Source organism: Schistocerca serialis, chromosome 4 (assembly GCF_023864345.2).
Source record: "Schistocerca serialis cubense isolate TAMUIC-IGC-003099 chromosome 4, iqSchSeri2.2, whole genome shotgun sequence".
Taxonomy (NCBI): Eukaryota; Metazoa; Arthropoda; class Insecta; order Orthoptera; family Acrididae; genus Schistocerca; species Schistocerca serialis.
In genome coordinates, this window is record NC_064641.1 from 1,211,308 (window position 1) to 1,232,036 (window position 20,729).

At 46.0% G+C, this 20,729-nt stretch overlaps 1 protein-coding gene across 1 annotated transcript in view; it reads left to right on the forward strand.

The window, feature by feature from the left end:
* The window catches only part of LOC126473635 (dipeptidase 1-like), a 1,495,347-nt gene that overhangs the window by 424,918 nt on the left and 1,049,700 nt on the right, over nucleotides 1-20,729 (forward strand). Inside the window, exon 3 of the mRNA XM_050100820.1 lies at nucleotides 1,203-1,265. Within this exon, the coding sequence (XP_049956777.1) occupies nucleotides 1,203-1,265 (63 nt within the window). The remainder of the gene's footprint in view (nucleotides 1-1,202; nucleotides 1,266-20,729) is intronic.

Genomic DNA, 20,729 nt, shown 5'->3' on the forward strand with positions numbered 1-20,729 from the left:
GTATTCGACTTTCCATACATAAGCAAAGATATATTATCGGCTGAAAGCAGGTTTTACCTTCTAAATAGTAAAAGAAAATGAATACTACAGATTTTAGACAAAATCTATTTTTTGTCCGCTATTTCTATTAAATAGTAAAAGAGAAAGGAATTCATGGCAACAGAAATAAATTAAAACTTCTCATTTAATTCATAGTTCGTAATATAAATTGAATGTAGCTGACCTGCTGCCTGTGTCTACATAGTATGCCTTTATCTGCTGGTAGCTTTTGGAAATATATGCTGCGTTCGCATCGACCATCTCTTCATAAATATGCTGCACAGATGTAGGTGATATTTTAATTTTAACTACTGGTGCAGCCTTTTGCACGATTGTTTTATGCATCTCCGCTGCAGGATGTGATTTTAGTAAGGGACTAAAAGTTTTTGTGCTTGTAATACTTTGGTAATTGTCATGTATACTTAAAGCTATAAGCGTTTGTTTTTCTTCTGTCTCAGTTATGTTGATAAATTTTTTGCTAATGAAGGTGTCTTCGTGTTCAGGTGTATTTTTGCTTCTGATGAAAGTATATTTAGATGTACCGAAACCGTGGTAAGGGTTTCAATAAATTTTTATCCTGCAACAGTTTGGCTGTTATCATATACCGTGATGATATTTGATTGCATGTATCTTGAAACTTGTATTGCAAAAATTTGATAGAGTCTTAGAATCCTTCAATATTTTTCGATGTTATTGATGGAAATAGCAACAATTGAAAAAACTAAAATTGGTTAATTCGGAAACCAGGTTTTTGAGCGATTTTAATTGTCAGCTTAAACTGGAGCTGAAAAAAACTGATGCAACCGAAAACAGCTTGTTTCAGCCATGTCTCACGCACAGTCAATATCAATGAATTCAGTAGCTGTATGCCGCGTATACGAGGCCTAGGTGAAAAGATCGGTGTTTGTATAAATGTGGAGTACCATGGGTCCAATATCATCTTGATCTGCTGAACAGTATTGTCTACATGGCATTATAACGTAGTATTGTGTATGTTTCGTTAAACTGGATACTTTGGAATACTTTGCAGTTCTAAAATTATTTTATTTTTATGAAGATTTTTCGCTTGTGATAGGTACAGTTTCATAAGGAGTCTGCTCTTTGATTTTTACAGTGAAAGAAATGGACTGCAAAATATTAACATTTCTATGTTTGTCTTGCAGACAATATACGTGAAGGACATCCCAGAACTGCAGCCACAGACGGAAACCTCGAGAAAATGCACGGTATGTTATTATGTATTCAACTATTAAAGCCATATGAACATAATAAAAAGCTACAGTGCATTTTAAGAAAAGCTTTAACTACGAGAAAGCTTTTTGCAAGATTGGTGACCCGTTTGTTGAACGCCAACCCAAAAATGAGGGGAAACGAATGTTAGGAACTTGTTTTAAAGAGAGCGCCTGGATCACCTATCACATTTGTACCGAAGACGGGACGCAGGTGGACCACCTCGGTCTGGAAACGAAACAGGAATTAAAGAATACTGGATTGAACTCAGTTGCCTCGGATTAAACAATGATTGGGGACGAGTCTGTTAATTAAAGGAGAAACTGAAAACTGTTTCTTCGTTAATAATTTGGTTTGGCTGCGTAAATGTTTACAATGAAATTTTAGAAATGTCTGTAGTATTTGTATTGTTTTAAATTTAACGACTGTGTTATGAATGACAAAGCTATCTCCCATGTAATTAACCCTATGCTTAGTGCATCTTTCCTGTTGTAGTTACTCATGATTTGCGAGTATGTTTTGCTCGAAAGCATTTGCATGTTTTCTTAGGAATTTCGACCACTATAAATTACATACAACACACAGCACCTTGTAAGACAGTTTCTTTTTGGGGTTTACAAAGTTAATGATGCTGGTATATTTCTTGAAACTGGTGTCATAACTCAGTCCTGTTTTCTGGTTATCTGGATCTTTGTAGATAAGACATATATTACACTTCAGTCTCCATTCTTACAGGCTTTTACTATAATGGTGATTATATCCTTTTGAAAATAAATGTTTTTGTGTGCGGTGTGTAATATACATCCCAATATGGACCACATTTGTCTTGTGACTTATACCCGCTGTATAGTGTTTTACAGCACACTGTATCAGCTACATCTCCTTTTATTGAAGTTGGTGTGCCACAGTGCCAAGTTTAAACGCAGCCAAAACCTCTCAGACAAACAGAAGCTAAACGATGTCAAAGTTAGCGTAAGGAGGGCTATGCGTGAAGCGTTCAGTGAATTCGAAAGTAAAATTCTATGTACAGACTTGACAGAAAATCCTAGGAAGTTCTGGTCTTACGTTAAATCAGTAAGTGGGTCGAAACAGCATATCCAGACACTCCGGGATGATGGCATTGAAACAGAGGATGACACGCGTAAAGCTGAAATACTAAACACCTTTTTCCAAAGCTGTTTCAGACAGGAAGACCGCACTGCAGTTCCTTCTCTAAATCCTCGCACAAACGAAAAAATGGCTGACATCGAAATAAGTGTCTAAGGAATAGAAAAGCAACTGGAATCACTCAACAGAGGAAAGTCCACTGGACCTGACGGGATACCAATTCGATTCTACACAGAGTACGCGAAAGAACTTGCCCCCCTTCTAACAGCCGTGTACCGCAAGTCTCTAGAGGAACGGAAGGTTCCAAATGATTGGAAAAGAGCACAGGTAGTCCCAGTCTTCAAGAAGGGTCGTCGAGCAGATGCGCAAAACTATAGACCTATATCTCTGACGTCGATCTGTTGTAGAATTTTAGAACATGTTTCTTGCTCGAGTATCATGTCGTTTTTGGAAACCCGGAATCTACTATGTAGGAATCAACATGGATTCCGGAAACAGCGATCGTGTGAGACCCAACTCGCTTTATTTGTTCATGAGACCCAGAAAATATTAGATACAGGCTCCCAGGTAGATGCTATTTTTCTTGACTTCCGGAAGGCGTTCGATACAGTTCCGCACTGTCGCCTGATAAACAAAGTAAGAGCCTACGGAATATCAGACCAGCTGTGTGGCTGGATTGAAGAGTTTTTAGCAAACAGAGCACAGCATGTTGTTATCAATGGAGAGACGTCTACAGACGTTAAAGTAACCTCTGGCGTGCCACAGGGGAGTGTTATGGGACCATTGCTTTTCACAATATATATAACTGACCTAGTAGATAGTGTCGGAAGTTCCATGCGGCTTTTCGCGGATGATGCTGTAGTATACAGAGAAGTTGCAGCATTAGAAAATTGTAGCGAAATGCCGGAAGATCTGCAGCGGATAGGCACTTGGTGCAGGGAGTGGCAACTGACCCTTAACATAGACAAGTGTAATGTATTGCGAATACATAGAAAGAAGGATCCTTTATTGTATGATTATATGATAGCGGAACAAACACTGGTAGCAGTTACTTCTGTAAAATATCTGGGAGTATGCGTGCGGAACGATTTGAAGTGGAATGATCACATAAAATTAATTGTTGGTAAGGCGGGTACCAGGTTGAGATTCATTGGGAGAGTCCTTAGAAAATGTAGTCCATCAACAAAGGAGGTGGCTTACAAAACACTCGTTCGACCTATACTTGAGTATTGCTCATCAGTGTGGGATCCGTACCAGATCGGGTTGATGGAGGAGATAGAGAAGATCCAAAGAAGAGCGGCGCGTTTCGTCACAGAGTTATTTGGTAACCGTGATAGCGTTACGGAGATGTTTAACAAACTCAAGTGGCAGACTTTGCAAGACAGGCGCTCTGCATAGCGGTGTAGCTTGCTCGCCAGGTTTCGAGAGGGTGCGTTTCTGGATGAGGTATCGAATATACTGCTTCCCCCTACTTATACCTCCCAAGGAGATCACGAATGTAAAATTAGAGAGATTAGAGCGCGCACGGAGGCTTTCAGACAGTCGTTCTTCCCGCGAACCATACGCGACTGGAACAGGAAAGGGAGGTAATGACCGTGGCACGTAAAGTGCCCTCCGCCACACACCGTTGGGTGGCTTGCGGAGTATAAATGTAGATGTAGATGTAGATATGGTACGGTAGTGAGGGCTTAGGGTCTAACAAACATATCCAGGTTGCTTTCATGTAACGTCAATCACGCTGACCTCACAGATAATTTAATATTAAAAGGCATGGAGCTACAACGTGAAATGTCAACAGAAATTTGACTCAAACACAAGATAAGTCCACAGGATAGGAAATTTAATTATGTTCATGGTGAACGAATATTTTGTGTGAAGACTGCTTTCTTTGGTGGATTTATTTATTGTAGTAAATTGTAAAGTAAACAACCGCTCAACAGCAATAACGGCGATGAACAGTTACAACAGAGTTCCATGAGTCAGGTACAATATGTAATATAAGTCCAAAGACATTGTCTTGTCTATGTACGAGGGCGTTCAGTAACTAAGGCAATACGTTTTTTTCCCTGAAAGCATGGTGGTTCTATTCAAGATTCCTGTACACCACATTATTCACCCCCCTTTGGCTACAAAACTCGACCTTTCAACATAATCTCAATGCGACGGCCTTCTCCTACATTCCTGGGAGGGACTATACGCTCCGTTGGTATCACTCCACTGTTAAATGTCGGAGTCAACGTCTTTCTGCATCAACACCTACTCCGTCATCTATGTACTGCTTCCCAAGACGCGCATCCTTCCACTGGGCCAAACAGACACAGAGGTCGCAAGGTTCAGGGTCAGGGCTGTGGGATGGATGAGGAAAAACACGTCAATGAAGGTTTGTGAGCTCCTCTTGGGTGCGCAGACTTGTGTGAGGCCTTGCATTCTCATGGAGAAGAAGAAGTTCGCTTGTGGCGACGAAGACGCTGAAATCGTTTCTTCAATTTCCTGAGGGTAGCGCAATACACTTCAATGCTGATCTTTGCACCATAAGGGAAGATATCAAACAGAGAGGTGGTTAGGCGATATACCATGAATTCCCGTTTTTATCCGGTTAGAAATGATTAACCCATTTTTAATCGTCTGTGACGATGTTAACCAAAAGATTGCCACGACCATCATCGTAAAGCAGGAACGGTTCCGCACAGATGGTCCCCCATAGCTCTTCATGGGCTTCTATTACGTGGCGAGAAACCGGGCGGGCACATTACTTCCGTGTACCCCAACTGGTGGACGAGTGTGTCACTCCTGCCAACAGAACGTCCAGCTGAGCACCGAGGTGTTTTGATTGCGATCCGTGGATCGCATTGAATGAGAGCGTCCGCGTGTCCCAATATTGCAGGCGGCACGAGTGTGTTCGGATGGCCGGCACCCGGGAGGTCGTTCAGGTTCGCGCTACTTTGTTGTGATGATGACAGACGCCAAGCCCAACGACTCACCGTGCTTTTGTTCACTACCAGGTCTCCGTAGATGTTCTGAAAGTGCCTGTGAATATCTGCCACAGTCTGGTTTTCCAGCAAAAAAAAACTCAATGACAGCTCTGTGCTTGGAACGCACCTTCGTCTTAGATGCAGTTTGAAGGCTACGTATTGCCCCGCCTCCTATGGGAACTTAATGAAACTGCAGCAGCTGAGGCGAGAATAGTCCACGATGTCCCACAACAGATTCGGCAGTATTTCAAGCGAAATTGGCCGAGAAAGAAATGTTTGCATTACTCGTGAACGCCCCTCTCATATTTATGCAGCTCTCTGCTGTTCTACACCTACATGTGCAATATACTGCCGAAGCTGGTGTTTAGTGCATAGCCTAATGCTGTACTTTCTATCGTTACTGGCGATTTTCTATCATTTTCCACTTGCGAGTGGAACCAGGGAAAATGACTGTCTAAATGCCCAGATATGTTATCTCATAACATTCTCATAATTCCCACGCCAGATGTAAGGTAGAGGCAGCAGAATTTTTGCTCGAATACCGCTTCTATGAATTTTACCAGTATGGTTTTCCGAGAAAAACGTCAAACATTTTCGAAAGATACTCAAATTCATTCTTGTATGCCATCATGCCCGCTTGGTAGGGACTTGGAATGCTGGAACAACGTCTAGAACTGAGAGAGCTAGTCTCTTGTATGCGGTTTTCCTTACAAATACACTGCACGTTTTCAGAAACTTTCCAACAATTTTCAGTCTTATAATCTTCTTCTCTGTTACTAAATTCCATCCGACATCTCATCTCATGCCACTTCTCAAAATCAAGCACTGAACATTTTCACGTTGGTACAAGCTCCATTGTGCCACTTAATTGGTCATCGGCGTCTTTCCCTTTTGTTATGGACATTGTTTTGCTCGTACCCGATGTGGAAGTAGTCACATAAGTACCAGAAAAACATGTAAACTTTCTCCCCGTGAAGTAAATTAATTTACTGGACGTATTTCGTAGTTCGGAGCTGTTGATTCGCATATGCTTGCACAAGTGCAGTTCCCGCGGGCTCTTGTGCTGTTTTTGACAACTCGTGGGAAATTTGTCAGCTGACTGTCACGTCCTCAGACGCTGCCAAACGCCTGATGAATACTGCATGTCCTTCACTCTCCTCGGGTGCTGAGCTGTCGGACAGTTACTTATGAGCTCCGTGTATCACACGCTGTTCTAACGGACCGCAATTTGTCACACTGCTGTTCGGGCATAGGGCGCCATGTGTTTCGAAATGCCCATCCATCCAGCCGTCAAACTTTGCAGGAACAGCACCCAGCTTGCCTCCCTACGACGTGTATCGTTTGCCAGTCTTGGATAGGGGTTACAGTGCGAGCACAAACTACAGCTTTTAAAGTGAGTTCAACCACTCTGAGAAGAGCAAATAGTTATGTACATAGATGGTATTCGAACGTGTTTACTGGACATACAAGTTTGGAAATGACGAACGCTGTATTGTGTAATGAAAAGTGATTTCTTCGGAACTATTGAGAGACTAGTTTACCATCGCGAATAATCCGCACTGTATTCTGATCAGTCACGAATAGGTAATATAATAATGGAAAAATAAAGAAATGAAAGTTTTTGTTAATAAAAGGTATTTATTCTGAGTAGTAGTAACAAATATAGCTCTCATTATTAAAAAGGTGACACCATTATATACAATACGGTTAACTGTAAAACATGAAAAGCAGGAATTGTCTTTGTCAGATTACTTTTCTTTGTTAGAAGTTCGGCCGGACGGTGTGGCCGAGCGGTTCTAGGCGCTTCAGTCTGGAACCGCGTGACGCTACGGTCGCAGGTTCGAATCCTGCCTCGGGCATGGATGTGTGTGATGTTCTTCGGTTAGTTGGGTTTAAGTAGTTCTAAGTTCTAGAGGACTGATGACCTCAGATGTCCCATAGTGCTCAGAACAATTTGTTAGAAGTTCTTTACTTTTCCAGACTTCTTCGAAAACAGTGTTAGTAGTTATAATGTAATTGGCGTTAACATTTTGGCTGTGTGAGTCTTCAGAAAAAAACATAAATATCACTGTGTCTGCAAACTCGTAAACCGCGACATATAGCTATCCATGCGAAAAGACACGTTCTGGTAAATACAGTCCTGCGTTTTCAAGCGTCTTACATTGTGCTTTGTTAATCGTCATAGTGAAAGCTTCTTTTATTGGGATTTTTTTTTATCGTTTGGGATGGGGTGGTTGGATCGGAAGATGATGTGAGGTTTTATCGGAGACAATGAATTTAGCTGTGATATGTTAACATAAGTGAGTTATCACTAATCTCGCACCATTGATTAATCACTGATTAGCGTTAAGATATCTAATTCAGAAAATAATAGCATTTCTCTTGTAAAGAAATTGATGGGGTCGTAATTCGGACTTGCTGAAGAGTTGAAGAATTCTACTGCGTACAAATGAACATTGTTTATTTCTTCAAGTCGTACAGAATCAGAACTGAGGTACAACTTTGTCTCTCCCGGTAACAAACTGGAAATGACATATTCATTAATTGTTGTTCTAAAGTACAGTGCTGAATTTGCTGGACCATTATTGTGTCATATCTGTTAAGGCAGTCAAAAGCACCTGCTTAAAAATGAAGTCCACTTGTATCTGTTAGCGAGTTTTGTAAACTGATATAAGGTGACCACATCTTCGGTAAACTTCGACATGACCTCACATGTTGTTAATTAATAAATAATGTAAACGTTTGTGTAGATAAATGAATAGTTAAGTGTTCTCTGTACTCAGCCCAAATTTTATAGGAAGTTTGATCAGAAAAGGAACTGAAAAGAAAAGGACGTTGTTGGGAAGAGTACTAGGGGCACTAAGGTAGCCTCGCGACACAGATGGGAAATGTCTGAGCACGTTAGCAGCAGCGGACACGAAAGTCAACAACGGAGAACGGTAAGAGAGTGCTGTAGAAATACTGACACAATTAAAAATTTTAGACAGAATGCTGAGGGTATAAGATCAGCGTGACCACTGAGTGGGAGAATAATCGAACAATTATTAATGCATCGAAGTGGCGAATATGGTGATATAATGTGGTGCAATCGATTTGAATGTTACACGATGACAGTTAATGCTGTAAAACAAACTGGAAATAAGCAGTGCTAAAAGGAATGTCCATAGGCCTATTATTTCATGTAATCATTCACCTACGATGCCATCAAATGTTGACTCACTCAAACGAAAGACACCCTCGGCCTGATGGTAACACGGAGCTGATTACAAGCGTGTTAGCAGAGGAAACAGTTTCTCGATGAAGGCTCAGGAATTTCAGCGATCAACAATACATTCTACTTTTCATTCTCTCTCCAACATTTTATGGCAGTCAGATTACGAGTACATTATACGAACGGATGCTAACGTCTGCCGGCCGCTGTGGCCGTGCGGTTCTAGGCGCTACATTCTGGAACCGAGCGACCGCTACGGTCCCAGGTTCGAATCCTGCATCGGGCATGGATGTGTGTTATGTCCTTAGGTTAATTAGGTTTAATTAGTTCTGAGTTCTAGGCGACTGATGACCTCAGAAGTTAAGTCGCATAGTGCTCAGAGCCACTTTTGCTAACGTCTATTGCACAAATAAACATTTAAAAATTAACACTTAACAGTAAAAACAACAATAGCAGATACGTTGTATTTGGCTTACAATGCTACTGTATTTGGCGCCCCATGCCCGGACGTAAACAGACATAAACTTTATAAACAGTCCTAATAAATGGGAACATCAAGCGTGTTACCACCTTTTAACTGACTGTGACTGGAGACCAGCTCAGCACTTGTCTACACTTCTTGGAAATTGAAATAAGAACACCGTGAATTCATTGTCCCAGGAAGGGGAAACTTTATTGACACATTCCTGGGGTCAGATACATCACATGATCACACTGACAGAACCACAGGCACATAGACACAGGCAACAGAGCATGCACAATGTCGGCACTAGTACAGTGTATATCCACCTTTCGCAGCAATGCAGGCTGCTATTCTCCCATGGAGACGATCGTAGAGATGCTGGATGTAGTCCTGTGGAACGGCTTGCCATGCCATTTCCACCTGGCGCCTCAGTTGGACCAGCGTTCGTGCTGGACGTGCAGACCGCGTGAGACGACGCTTCATCCAGTCCCAAACATGCTCAATGGGGGACAGATCCGGAGATCTGGCTGGCCAGGGTAGTTGACTTACACCTTCTAGAGCACGTTGGGTGGCACGGGATGCATGCGGACGTGCATTGTCCTGTTGGAACAGCAAGTTCCCTTGCCGGTCTAGGAATGGTAGAACGATGGGTTCGATGACGGTTTGTATGTACCGTGCACTATTCAGTGTCCCCTCGACGATCACCAGTGGTGTACGGCCAGTGTAGGAGATCGCTCCCGACACCATGATGCCGGGTGTTGGCCCTGTGTGCCTCGGTCGTATGCAGTCCTGATTGTGGCGCTCACCTGCACGGCGCCAAACACGCATACGACCATCATTGGCACCAAGGCAGAAGCGACTCTCATCGCTGAAGACGACACGTCTCCATTCGTCCCTCCATTCACGCCTGTCGCGACACCACTGGAGGCGGGCTGCACAATGTTGGGGCGTGAGCGGAAGACGGCCTAACGGTGTGCGGGACCGTAGCCCAGCTTCATGGAGACGGTTGCGAATGGTCCTCGCCGATACCCCAGGAGCAACAGTGTCCCTAATTTGCTGCGAAGTGGCGGTGCGCTCCCCTACGGCACTGCGTAGGATCCTACGGTCTCGGCGTGCATCCGTGCGTCGCTGCGGTCCGGTCCCAGGTCGACGGGCACGTGCACCTTCCGCCGACCACTGGCGACAACATCGATGTACTGTGGAGACCTCACGCCCCACGTGTTGAGCAATTCGGCGGTACGTCCACCCGGCCTCCCGCATGCCCACTATACGCCCTCGCTCAAAGTCCGTCAACTGCACATACGGTTCACGTCCACGCTGTCGCGGCATGCTACCAGTGTTAAAGACTGCGATGGAGCTCCGTATGCCACGGCAAACTGGCTGACACTGACGGCGGCGGTGCACAAATGCTGCGCAGCTAGCGCCATTCGACGGCCAACACCGCGGTTCCTGGTGTGTCCGCTGTGCCGTGCGTGTGATCATTGCTTGTACAGCCCTCTCGCAGTGTCCGGAGCAAGTATGGTGGGTCTGACACACCGGTGTCAATGTGTTCTTTTTTCCATTTCCAGGAGTGTATATGGGCGTGGGAAACCACATTTAAAACCACGCTTAGCTTGACTATCATACCAGATGAATAGTCGCTTACCAGCCATAGAGATTCAATTTGGGCCTGGCTTAATATCGTGCCTCGCAAGCTAGCGTGCTATGTGTTTAAAATACACGAGCAGGTAAACAGAAATTCTTCAACATTAAGGTGTACCAAACATTAGCAACAAATATAAACACATGTGATATTATGGCTAATATACACTCCTGGAAATGGAAAAAAGAACACATTGACACCGGTGTGTCAGACCCACCATACTTGCTCCGGACACTGCGAGAGGGCTGTACAAGCAATGATCACACGCACGGCACAGCGGACACACCAGGAACCGCGGTGTTGGCCGTCGAATGGCGCTAGCTGCGCAGCATTTGTGCACCGCCGCCGTCAGTGTCAGCCAGTTTGCCGTGGCATACGGAGCTCCATCGCAGTCTTTAACACTGGTAGCATGCCGCGACAGCGTGGACGTGAACCGTATGTGCAGTTGACGGACTTTGAGCGAGGGCGTATAGTGGGCATGCGGGAGGCCGGGTGGACGTACCGCCGAATTGCTCAACACGTGGGGCGTGAGGTCTCCACAGTACATCGATGTTGTCGCCAGTGGTCGGCGGAAGGTGCACGTGCCCGTCGACCTGGGACCGGACCGCAGCGACGCACGGATGCACGCCAAGACCGTAGGATCCTACGCAGTGCCTAGGGGACCGCACCGCCACTTCGCAGCAAATTAGGGACACTGTTGCTCCTGGGGTATCGGCGAGGACCATTCGCAACCGTCTCCATGAATCTGGGCTACGGTCCCGCACACCGTTAGGCCGTCTTCCGCTCACGCCCCAACATCGTGCAGCCCGCCTCCAGTGGTGTCGCGACAGGCGTGAATGGAGGGACGAATGGAGACGTGTCGTCTTCAGCGATGAGAGTCGCTTCTGCCTTGGTGCCAATGATGGTCGTATGCGTGTTTGGCGCCGTGCAGGTGAGCGCCACAATCAGGACTGCATACGACCGAGGCACACAGGGCCAACACCCGGCATCATGGTGTCGGGAGCGATCTCCTACACTGGCCGTACACCACTGGTGATCGTCGAGGGGACACTGAATAGTGCACGGTACATCCAAACCGTCATCGAACCCATCGTTCTACCATTCCTAGACCGGCAAGGGAACTTGCTGTTCCAACAGGACAATGCACGTCCGCATGTATCCCGTGCCACCCAACGTGCTCTAGAAGGTGTAAGTCAACTACCCTGGCCAGCCAGATCTCCGGATCTGTCCCCCATTGAGCATGTTTGGGACTGGATGAAGCGTCGTCTCACGCGGTCTGCACGTCCAGCACGAACGCTGGTCCAACTGAGGCGCCAGGTGGAAATGGCATGGCAAGCCGTTCCACAGGACTACATCCAGCATCTCTACGATCGTCTCCATGGGAGAATAGCAGCCTGCATTGCTGCGAAAGGTGGATATACACTGTACTAGTGCCGACATTGTGCATGCTCTGTTGCCTGTGTCTATGTGCCTGTGGTTCTGTCAGTGTGATCATGTGATGTATCTGACCCCAGGATTGTGTCAATAAAATTTCCCCTTCCTGGGACAATGAATTCACGGTGTTCTTATTTCAATTTCCAGGAGTGTATTTACGAGGGTTGCCCAGAAAGTACTGCACCGCATTTCTTTTTCTCAGCCAAAAAGAATGCTACGAATGGCTAATGTTATGTTCGTATTGTTTTAAGTCTCCTGAGTGAGCGCGCCAAGTTTCCGTCACTTCCGATAGATAGCGTAGCTGCAGGACAGTTCCAAAATGGTGTCTGTAGGTGATGTACGTTACAAGCAACGTGCCGGCATTGAATTTCTCACTGCAGAGAAAGAAACTGTGGTGAATATTCACAAACGCTTGAGCAAAGTCTACGGAGCACCTGCTGTAGACAGAAGTACATAGGGTCGCTGGGCATGGAGCGTGAGGTCATCAGAAGGCGTTTCGGCGAAGCTCCACGATTTGCAGCGGTCGGGGAGACCATCCACGGCTGTCACACCTGACGTGTTGCAGCGAGCTGATGTTGTGATTCGTGATGACTGAGCATTACGACTAGGGAGTTGGAAGACATTTTGAGGACGATGAGGAGATGATGCACACACTGAAGCACTGGCCCCTCCACCAGGACTAGGATTCGTACCGACAGGGCGTACACGGCCTTGTTTCGCACTGGAACAAGGCCTTAGAATGAGATGGAGATTACGTGGGAAAATAGGGTGTGTAGATAAAACACCATTCTTTTATGTGTGTAATTTTCATTGTGTTCAATAAAGAATTGTTCAAGAAAAAAAGTGGTGCATTACTTTCTGGTCAATCCTCGCATATGTTGTAGTTTATTTACGAAAGTAATAAAGTCTAATTGTGATAGATTGAAGAAACATATAACGTCTATTTGGGGGAAACCATTGAAATCATAGTTACCTACAGTGTGTAGTCATGTGTTGGTGACATAGGTCACTGTAAGGGGAGATATGAGTTACAGTGCTTCAAATCATTCGCCAGTCCAGTACTGGATAACAACAACTGGTGAGCATCAACGCCATCCAGTAGCGCCAACTCACAACGGGGACCATAAGCCACCAGCCCATACGTCACGACCAGCCTCAGAGATTATCATGGGTGCAGGCAGTACGTCTTTCGGCGGGAAAAGGCACGTTGGCACACGCTGGCAGCAGGATACGGTCGCGCTGCAGACCACTTGAGGCCTCACAACTCGCTAGCCAACAGGTCACTCTTCCGACAGATGACGCACTTGCTGTGGAGTGAGGAATGTGTAGGTGATGTCCCGTACACATCTGCCATCTTCTCTCTCTATTGAACAAAACCCTGCGCGCGACCTGCATATTCAGCAAGATGATGCGGCAGTGTGTCATTCCCACTAGAGGTGTTAGTTCGGCTCTCAGTCGTCGTGGACTCGAGCCTACTCAGCTAACAGCAGATACCATCCAGCGACATGCGCGCTTCTTGTTACCAGCACTGAACTTCCTGAGTGAGCTGTGGTTGTCTCTTGTGCACTGAAGGATTACAGTGGCTCTTCAAGTGTATTCGCATCTCTTGGGTTCTATCACACATAACGTTACACCGTCGGCTGGAAGAAAACTGCATGCTGTGCGCTATTTTATAAATGTCCTCTAACAGCAGTTTATAGCAGGTCGCTGGATCAACGAAGGGTACCACGAGACTGGAAAAAGACACTGGTCTTCACGTATTAATGAAGGCTCATCGAGCTGCTGCATGTAATTATAGGGCTATACCGCCGACGTCAAACATTTGTAGGATTATGGAACAAGTTATATGCTCATGCATTATAACGTTTCTGGAGAAAGAAAAATCTCCTCTATAAAAACCAACAAGAATTCTGTAAACAGAATTCTTAGTAAACGTAGCTCACTCTATTCGACCACGAAATGGAGTGCACCGTGCACAAAGACACTCAGTTTGATTTCGTTTTCCTTGACTTACGGAAGGAATACGACACATTTCCTTACTGTCGTTCAATGAAAAAATTACGAGCAAAATAGGTACCGGACCAGATACAGATTTTTGGCTAGATTTCAACGACATAGAAACACAGAACTCAGTATGTTACTCTACATGGGATGAAATCGATCACTGTGGAGGTGATTTTTGGAGTATGCGAAGGGAGTGTTACACACACACACACACACACACACACACACACACACACACACACACACAAACACACACACACACACACACACATATATATATATATATATATATATATATATATATATATATATATATATATATATATATACCCACAGTGCACTGACTCTCTACTCCCATCTGCGTCTTAACCCTTTTGCTGTACACAATTTTCGTCAGTTATATTGGCCAAACAACGTAGTTCTCTGTGCCGGTACTCACTTTTTGTACCGTTTTAGCCTTATATTCTTCTGCTTTTAATCTTTGAGCATAATACAAGGTTAATTTGGTAACGGAGGGAAGTGTGTGTGGGACTGGGGAAATGGGGGAGGGGGGGGAGGACTATAATACACTCGGGGAAAAAAGAAACCCGACGCACCGCGAAGAAATCATCCGAATGGGGTTGAAATCGGTAAATGTGAGGTACATGCGCAGATAAACAAGCAATATCAGTTTCATAAAAATTGGATGACTTACTCAAGAGAAAGAGCGTCACAAACTGAGCAAGTCAGTAACGCGTTGGACCAAGTCTGGCCCATATGCAAGCAGGCATTCGATTTGGCATCGATTAGTACTGTTGGGTGTCCTGAGGGATATCATGCTGAATTCAGCACAAGGGGTGCGTTGGATCGTGAATATCCTGAGATAGATAGAGGGCTCTGCCCATAATGCTACAAACGTTCTCAGGTGGAGAGAGATCCGGTGACCTTGCTTGCGAAGGTAGGGTTCGGCAAGTTAGAAGGGAAGCAGTAGTAGCTCTCACCGTGCACAGGCGGGCATTGTCTTGCTGAAATGTAAGCGCAGGATTGCTTCTCACGGAGGTCAACAAAACCGGGCGCAGAATATTGTTGACATAACGTTGTGCTATCAGGATGCCTAGGATAAAACCAAAGGGGTCCTGCTGTGAAAATAAATGACAGCCCAGATCGTTCTCCTGGTTGTCGGACCGTACGGCAGGCGACAGTCAGGGCGGTGTCCCATTGCTGTCCAGAGATTCTCCAGGCACGTCTTCGTTCGTCATCGGGGCTCAGTTCGATGCTGTGCTCAACGCTGAAGACAGTTTAGCACCATTCAGATTCCATCATGGGCATGCTGGGCTTACATTTCAGCAAGATAATGCCCGCCCCAATACGTCGAGGCATTCTATAGCTTGTCTTCATGCTTACCAAACACTAGCTTGGCCAGCAAGGTCCCCGAATGTCTCCCCAACTGAGAATGAAGCATTATGGGCAGCGGTGTTTTGACGATCCAAGGCGCCATTTCGACAGAGTTTTGCAAGATATCTGTCAGGAGGACATGCAACAATTCTGTCAATCCATGTGAAGCCGAATAACTGCTTGGATTAGAACCAGAGGTGGACCAACGCGTTATTCAGTTGCTCAATTTGTGGAAGTCTTTTTCTTGAATAAATCACCCAATTTTTCCGACTTTGTACTCATTTGTTTGTCTGTACACATGCATGACATCTACAGATTTCCATGCCATTGAGATAATTTCTTGGTAGTGTGTGCGTGTGTGTGTATGTGTGTGTGTGTCTTTTTGTCTGAGAATGCAACTGTAACGAAAGTTGGCTACTGTATCATGTGAAACGTCCCCTATGAAAAATTAATGAATTACTGTGCTGGTAAACCCCTTAAGTTATTTGATGTTCAAACAGATGAGCAAAATTGAACGTACTCAGACATTTCTTTCTTTACTTATTCTGAATATCACTAAACTGGCACACAATATTTTTAGCGCGACGCAATCTGACTTTCAATAATCCGTACAAAAGAATGGCCCGGACTAACAATAACCTATACTTTTCATGAATCACTTACCTCACAAAAATCTTCGTTACTCGAACTACTGCAATACAGCGAGCGCCAATGTTGCCAGCTAAATAAAAGATTCTAACTACTGAAGGCACTAACTACTGATAGGCATAGTTAGCAAATGAAAGATTTTGATAGAGAACAAAGAATGTATTTACCTTAATAGTCATAATATATATAGCAGTTCATGACATCCAGTCTTACAAATTTACTGTCTCTGATGGACACACGTCCAGATCATCCGCTCTCAAAACTCCGCCATCTCTCTCCCCACATCCACCACTGCTGGCGACTCACCTCCAACTGCGCAACGCTACGCGCTGTTCACATCCAACTGCCCAACACTACAATAGCAAATATTCCCACAATGCCAACCAGCCACAGACCACACACAGTACAGCCAGTGATTTTCATACAGAACGCTACGTGGCGTTACCAACATAAAAACCTAACCAGACCACGTACACATGTTTAAATGGATGTAGACTGCAGAGGTTAATGCAGAGATGAAGAGGTTGGCACAAGATACACAGAGGTAAAGATCTGCATCAGACCGATCTTCGGCGTGAAAAACACAACGACACGGACATAACTCTAACCTATCAATGTCGATCTAGCCTGTACTTCTCCTACATCTAGTTTTGTGTTGAGTTATTTACAGCGTGCAGAGGAATTATTATACATTCCAAAGCCTTCCGCGCCGTACACCCCTGTGTACGCAATACGCTGCCGAAGAAGGCGCAGCAGTAACTCCCGTTGTTTCAAATGAAGACATGCGACGGTCGCCACACCTCGCGAGAAGTGTCGGCCTGCGCAGGCAGACTTTGGCGGCGGCCCAGCTGACGCGGGGGCGGCGGCGGTCGTAAGGTAGTGGGAGCGTGTGGGCGAGGCGAGGGCAGGCCGCCCCCGCCGCTCACTGCCGGCCCCCGGGGGCGGCGCCGCCCCCGCCATAAACTGCGGACCGCCGCGCCGCGCCGCGCAGCGCGGGCCCGTGGGAAATCCGCGGACACACTTCCCGGCTGCTGCCAGCGCCGCGCTGGGCAGCCCTGGATTTACGCGCCGCCAGCTTATTGCCTCTTATGTTCCGGCGGCGCCGCCAGTTTCCGACGTCACGGCTCACTTAAGCAGCGTGCAGTATGCGCAGGTGTCAGGGAGGCCAAAGTTTCTCTCCTAACTAACAACGCACGCAGTCGGGTCAAATTGCACTGGCGGAAAAAAGAACTGCAACACGTACGAACCGTGTATTTACTTTCAAAATCTTTTCCTAAAGCATTTACTTTATTTACTAGCGATTCATCAAGAACATTAACACATTTAATCACACTTGGTCAGCGTGGAATTAGTTGCCAGGGAGTAACTGATGAAAATGAAATTACCTTTAACAAATGGGAATTTTATTCATAAAAGTCTTTTCAGAAACAGATTTAAAATGTATAAGCAGAAAAGCAACCTCGAAATATCAAGTTACAATTTTATTTTAGTGGCAGAATGAACAATATTGAGAGTATGAGCCTTTCGGGTTGAGAAGCTTGTCGCTCCCTTTCAACACGTCCGTAGTCACGACCGCTCACAACAACCTCTGAAAGACTACACTGGTGCAAATCTGCAACACACCAGATTACTTCAAAATAAAAATTTTGACAACTCACACAAACACATTAACTATGCACCCCGTAAGAGGGATGGAAATGGTACAAACACTCACACTAAGAAATTATTTGCCACCGAAGGTGCAATTTGATTTTAAAAGGACTCTTACGGTGGAAGGGTGGCAACTTTATAAAAATGACTATTTAAATAAGACCCATGAAATTCAGACTTACATAAAATGTAGAACATGCTCTACATTACACATATACCGCCTTACAAGATGACAGGCAAGATAAAAACATACTTCAGGAATTCGGTCTTAACACCTTAATTCTATAAATTCGTTAACACCGAATCCGGCAAACATGACAGAGGCAGCTATTAACGTACGTCAGATTGACAGGGGGATTACTGAACAACCCGAACCGCAGATTGCTCTAACCCTCCCCAACTCCACAAGGGAAAAACGGACCACCCAATTTACAAATAACCACCCTCCCGCGGGTGGGCAAACGGAGAAGAATGGTGGGACGACCCCAAAACAAAGCGGCTGGTGACCTCACCAAGAAAACAAGTCGAATTAAACAAGTAAATGAAGCAACGTATCACGAATCACTTAAATTCTAATAAACTGCGATATCTGGCGAAGACCTGGCGCAGCATCCCCGACGCTCTCCCGAACCGTCCGCTGCCAGCCGCTTCAACGGACGCAGGAAGGCGCGCCGATCTCCCGTCTCACGGCGTCGCAGCTCGCCCCGGCCAGCCCGATGTCGTCGGTTGACTCCTGTTGCTCTCGTGTCGACCGCGAAGCCACTACCCCCTTTCTATACGCCGCGGCCCACTGGACTCACGTGAGGACCTCACATGCGCTGACGCTCAAGGCGGACAAGGCATCTCGTGTCTCAGTGCGCGACCGACCAACCGACCGATCCAACCGCGAATGACCGTTGCCCGAGCAACTCGAGCAGACTGGCGGCCTAACGCGCAGACTCAGATGCAGGAGCTCAGCCTCGACCGGGCGACAACTAGCTGAGTTCTGTTACTGGCGAAGTGGCAAGACTCTCATTTTCTGGCTTCAAGTGTAATCCAAACGACAGTCATACTGGCACTCGGACGACAGTCAGACACTGACTGCCGCGCAAATGCGAACGAGAGACAGACCAGCAACTGGTGACGCGAGACTGACCCAGCCTCACTTCGACTAACAAACTGCCGAGCTCATAGCGGCCCTTAGATGCACCTGAACAGGCAACATTTCCGCTTTCCCACCAGAGGGAGACACCAAAGCTGCGGTTGCCACAGCGGTGCCACCGCCAGAAACGGAGGGCGACTGCTTCACACTACGCGCTGCGGCGCGCTCTTCAAAACAGCAATTTTTTTAGCACAGCTCAACGAAAAAATAATCTACAGGAATGAAAATTCAAGAATACACTTGTCTAGGTAATGTAATTAAGTAAGATCACAAGTTAATGTAAGAGCGAGATAAGCTAATGCTGCTACATTAATAATGGCCGAAATCGCCAGAATGTTGAACGAAAGTATGCAAACGGTTCACATGGCTCTGAGCACTATGGATCTTAACTTCTGAAGTCATCAGTCCCCTAGAACTTAGAACTACTTAAACCTAACTAACCTAAGGACATCACACACATTCATGGACGAGGCAGGATTCGAACCTGCGACCGCAGCGGTGGCGCGGTTCCAGACTGTAGCGCCTAGAACCACTCGGCCAGCCCGGCCGGCAAAAGTATGCAAATGTTCATGCATTGTGTTGTGCAGGTGCCGGATGTCGCTTTCTGGGACAGAGCTCCACGCTTGTTGCACTTGGTCGGTCAATACAGGGACGGTTAACGCTTTTTGTGGATGACGCTAGACTTCTCGTCCGATGATGTCCCACATATGCTGGACTGGAGACAGATCTGTGGACGAGCAGGACAAGACAGGACGGCGATACTCTGTAGAGCATTTTGGGTTACAAGAGCGATATGTCGGCGAGACTTACCTTTTGGAAAACACCACATGGAATGCTTCATCAAAGGCAACACAACAGCTCGAATCTCCGGACTGTCGTACAGTTTTGCAGTCAGCGTGCGTGGAATAACCACACTCACGAGACCATAACTCCAGGTGCAGGTCCAGTGCATCTAGCACCTAGACAGGTCGGTCGCATTCCCTCAACTTGCCTCCTCCTGACGAACACACGGCCATCACTGGCACCGAGGCAGAACCAGCTTTCATCAGAAAACCCTGTCCTCCAGTGAGCTGTCACTTAACACCACCGAACTCGTGAATGGCGGTGATTTGAGGTCAGCAGAATGCACGCTACAAGGTGTCCGGCTTGCAGTTGTCCTTAAAGTAACTGATTTGTAACAGTTCGTTGTGCCACAGTGGTGCCGACTGCTGCCCAGTCTGGCGCTGCAGACGCAGTACAATGCGCCACATCCATACGCCGAACTCTGAGCCCCGTCCCCTTGCGACCGTGCATTCTCGTGACCACCGCTGCCATCCATCACGTACAGTGTTTACATTCCTGCCAAGTCTCTCTGCAGTATCGCAGAAGAAACATTCAGCTTCTCTTAGTCCTACTACACGATCTCCTTGAAACTCAGTGAGGTGTTGATAATGTGAGGCGTAGCGCCGTATACCGATCCTGCCTTGGAGGCGGTTAAGTGGGAGATGTGTCTCAGAGCTGGAGAGTGACAGATGGTGATGCGAGACTGGACGCGCACGTAGTTTATGTATCAGCCGATAGAGGACAGTATTGGATAGGGGACTGTGATTTTAGTTTCGATTGTCCCCACTAGATTGCACTAAAGTAATAGAATGTCTCTTATAAACTGTTGTAGTATTTTCATAAAGTGCTACTACGTCTTCTTGTGTATGTAAAATGTTATACATGTGTTTTAACAGTGTGAATGATGCATGAGTGTGGTCTAAGGTTAATATGAAGATAATTGTTTAACGAGTTTCAAAGAGATGTGGATATGGACAAAGGGGATTTTTGTG